Here is a 4,088-nt window from a genome sequence, read left to right as displayed (position 1 = left end):
TGGTGCATTGATATATGTCATATGATGCATGCTATTATGTCACGTTTATTACTGCACGTTGCATTTCATGTTGAGCCGTATCTCCTTCGAGATAGCCTTTGCTGTTGAGCTGTATCTCTTTCGAGATAAGCTATATCTTGGGGCCGCTCAGCCCTGTCTTGTGGACGCATGGACACCGAGAGTACACAGTGGCCGACGGGTCGGGAGGGCTTCGGTGGTCCGGGACATTTTAGGTCCACGTCTGTCTTGTAGTGGATGCAGTGACCCAGAGGTTGGACCGCGCGGCACTATCCACTTGGCGCCTCTAGACTGAGCATTGTTGAGATCCTTTTGTGATTCCTGTTTCTTGACTACCCCGGTATCATGATCATAGCATGTGCATTTCATATAGGTCTGTATACTCATACTTTTGTACTGGGCGTTCTTATCGCTCACGTCCTCGGTTTTGTTTATCTTGGACACCCCATTCCCTCGGGGCAGGTCTCAGGTTGGATGGTTCCGGAGGAGCAGGGGGAGGACGTTGAGTAGCCGGTTGGTTTAGTTTCGGTATCATTTGATTCGATATGGTTGTACCAGATATTCTTTACCTTATTTTGAATTGTTCTAGACTTCGATTGGGTTGTATAACCATTATTTTTTGACTTTTCCGCTATTATCTCTGATTAGTAATTATTAAGTTAATTGCATGCTTAGTTTTCAATTAGTAGGTGATTCTGGAACGGGTCACTACAGTTGACAATCGAGGAAACACTCATTTACAAGTAACAGTCAGTGGTCTCCAAGATGTCAGCATTATGGCCAACTACAACCCAAAGAATGATTAAAATGTTATTTCTAAAAGCTGAATAGCCAAGTGAAGAAGAAGATGAGGACACATAATTAATTTACAGTCAGAGCATTCCACAAAATAGCGAGCCGAGAAAGCACCCGGCAGAGAAGAAAAAGTATGCCTCAATTTTAGCAACTCTTTCCCGTCCCTGGAAAACTGAAATGACAGAGAATTATAAGATCATAAATACATGAGCTGAGTTATGCAAATTTATTTTATTAGATGACTCACATGTGAATCCTGTTGCCATTTATGAAGCAAAGTACTTCATCAATTCAGCGAAGTTACTGTCATCTGCTGAATTATCATCGACAACAAAGTCGAAATCAACAGTATCTAACGAACTTGTGCCATCAAAGGGAAGATTAAATGGACTGTACGCTACTAACTCAGATGACAAGCTATTGAGAGAAGTGAACTGTGTGTCCACATGCCTATCTGGATCGTTTGGAAATGCGTTTGGCATCAACCGTGGGAACCCTTCTCCAGAAATATCATTTCCGTTCCTCCGCAACACTGATAAAGGGAAGCCAGAATCCTCTGGTCTGTATCGCACCTCACTGAATGCTGGGTCAGACATCTGTCCTTGATGGCTTGATCCAACTGTTATTGATGGATGATACAAGTAACCAGTCGATACATCATGCAGCTGGGAATTTTGAGGAACAGTTGAATCTTGCGGTCCTGGACGCCAAATAGAATTTTGGAGACCATGATTCAACCCTGCATCTTGGGATTCATGATTCAACACAAAATTTTGTGTTTTTTCATGTAACTCAACAAGTTGAGGTCTGCTTTGTAACTGAGAATTCTGAGATGCGGGAAAAATATGAGCTGCATGAGTTTCAAGGTCAGCACTCTGAGCCGATGGATAAGGTAAGCGTTCATTATCTGAAGGCACGCTCCTTATGGAGGCAGCATTTGAAGAAGAAAATGAGTAGAATAAGTTAATATCAGGTGCTTCTAAGCAGGCATTGTCCTGAGCATTGTCCTCATGAGGCCTCATGGTTGTTCCACCATTTTCTGGCTGCCTCTCACTGATCAATAATCCAGACAGTGACTCATTGTGGTTTCTGTTCATCACCATGCCATCAAGATCCTCGTGTTGATGCTCACTGGGAGATGGCACTGTCAGTTGTTCAGCAAAGCCTGATTTTGTGATTTTTCTTTTTCGTGGATTTTCATTAACAGAAGGTACTCCCAGTTGGTTAACAAAGCTGGATTTTGGGTTTTTTCTTTTCCGGGATCGTTCCCCTGCATGCTGTTTCTTGCCAGGTTGAGGTGTAACACGAACAGGAGGCTCAAAAGGTAATCTATCTGTAGATTCATTTCTCCTAACATCTTTAGAAGAAACGGATCCCATGCCATCAACATCATCGACATCATAATCACTGTCACTGTCAACAGAAGGTTTTTTCTTACTTGCACGATCTTTGGAAGGTGCCTCACTTATGCTAGATGATCCATTGTCACTACTTGGATGCTGGACAAAAGACTCCTCCCTGATCAAAACACCTAGCCATATTGAGCTCTCTTTAGCAGTCATCTTATCCTGTAAACACTTGGACTGCCTAACTAGCCTCCTTATCCTTGTGATATCGGGTGACATATGCTTTATAACAGCAGTCAGCACCCCCACTTTCCATATCTTCTTCAGATCACGCGGCTCCTTATACAAAGGAGCCTGGCCCTTAGGTAATCCCAGTCTAATCCACCATTCCTCATTCCCCGTCGGCCACCAAGGTGGAGGGACGCCCTTCTCGAGTGGATACTTACGCTGTGGCGGGTTGCAATGTTGCATCAAGGCATATAAAAGAGATCCAAGTGTGGCATCTTGCAAATCTTGAAGGACTCTTTGTGAATTACCATTTTGACCGCCACCCCCATCTTCTATAAAAAGGCAGTCGGCCTCATGCTTAGCAATGGCCGCAGGGCCGTTCTTGTCAAACTTAACCTTTTCTTTCCACCACGCTCTAACATTTTCTGATGCACCACTAACTGGCTTGCCCTTATCCGGAATAATGCCATACACAAATCCACGAGGATTGCAGACTTCTGTGAGCTTCAACATGTATTTCAAAATGCCATCTTGAGCGCGAGCCATCTTCTTTCTGCATGCCTGATCCGTGGAGGACTTCGCTTTCTGCTTCTCTGCAGCTTGCTGTAACTCAAGCTTCTGTCTTTCCTTAATCCTTTTGAGCCTGACTCGGTCCTTCCATATTCGCTTCTCCAATTCTTCTTCGTCAATCTCTTCATCGCTAACATCTTTCTCGTCCATGTTAACAGCGGCTCGTATGTCATGAACCTCGACATCCGAACTATTTCACAATGTATCCCCATAAAGTTGAACAGGAACAGTCGATAACATAAGAATACAAATTAAACTTCAGCACAAATCTTCCTTCCATGATTAATTCAGTAATAAACAAATCCACCATCATTTTTTTAAAACGCAAAAAGAGAACGGATATTAATACCTATAATACCAAACTGATGAGATTAACATATATTCGATCGTGAATTTTCAAGAAAAAAAATACGAACCGAAAATATTATAGAAACAAGTAAAAATGAAAAATTTTATTAAGTCAAAACACTAAATGACTGAATCATCTCTCTACAGCAGTAATGTTTACACGTGACAGAATTGATGCAAACCCAGATCATTTGTTTTATAAGCGCTAGTACTAAAGTAGTTCCCGGGGAAAAAAAATAAAAAAGATGCGGAATTGAACAGAGAGAACGGTCTGCGAAGAAAATAAATCAATCAATCAGACCTGATATCCACGCCGATATCTTCCATGACAGCCATAAGAAAAATTATCTCTAATATATTCCCACAAAACCCAGTCGAGAATTTGGGGTCTTGGAACAGAGGAATTAAATCAGAGCTGGGTATCCTTAATTACATGGTGATGAAAATGATTAAAAACAAACGACAAAATGAAATATATATATAAAAAAACACACATAAGAAATGAATGCGGTGTAGAGTGACATTTTTTGTTCCGAATTTTATCAAGCAAAACGCAAAATGGAAGAGCGAGTCGAATTTCGAGGAGACGGCTGCATTAAGTCAAATCTTGATTTTATTATTTTTCAAATTTATGGGATGAATAAATTAAAAATTCGAGCCAAACAGGTACCTGATAATCAATTAATCTCATGAATGTGGAGACAATTCTAATAAAAAAAATTAAAAAATATACATGAGCAGGTCTTTTGTGAGACGATCTCACAAATCTTTATCTGTTAGACG

The 4,088-nt window shown here is 41.1% G+C and overlaps 1 protein-coding gene across 1 annotated transcript; it reads right to left on the bottom strand.

Annotated features, from left to right (window-relative positions):
• Positions 1 to 732: 732 nt before the first annotated feature.
• On the bottom strand, positions 733 to 3,874 carry LOC140839476 (ETHYLENE INSENSITIVE 3-like 3 protein). Its single transcript, XM_073206199.1, has 3 exons — positions 3,607 to 3,874; positions 1,061 to 3,147; positions 733 to 985 (listed from the first exon to the last, which is right to left on the bottom strand). Exons 1-2 carry the CDS (start codon positions 3,639 to 3,641, stop codon positions 1,080 to 1,082), a joined length of 2,103 nt encoding a protein of 700 aa, XP_073062300.1. The 5' UTR covers positions 3,642 to 3,874; the 3' UTR covers positions 733 to 985; positions 1,061 to 1,079.
• Between the last annotated feature and the right edge of the window lie 214 nt (positions 3,875 to 4,088).

Source organism: Primulina eburnea, chromosome 8, assembly GCF_022965805.1.
Source record: "Primulina eburnea isolate SZY01 chromosome 8, ASM2296580v1, whole genome shotgun sequence".
NCBI lineage: Eukaryota > Viridiplantae > Streptophyta > Magnoliopsida > Lamiales > Gesneriaceae > Primulina > Primulina eburnea.
Note: the sequence above shows the minus strand (reverse complement) of the source record. Positions and strands in the feature narration are given on the sequence as shown.

Bases quoted from the DNA above. Each gene is read 5' to 3' on its own strand.
- LOC140839476 (XM_073206199.1), bottom strand. From the start codon at position 3,641: ATGGCTGTCATGGAAGATATCGGCGTGGATATCAG. The intron at 3,148-3,606 runs GTCTGATTGATT...ATTGTGAAATAG, and splicing joins GATATCGGCGTGGATATCAG to TTCGGATGTCGAGGTTCATG.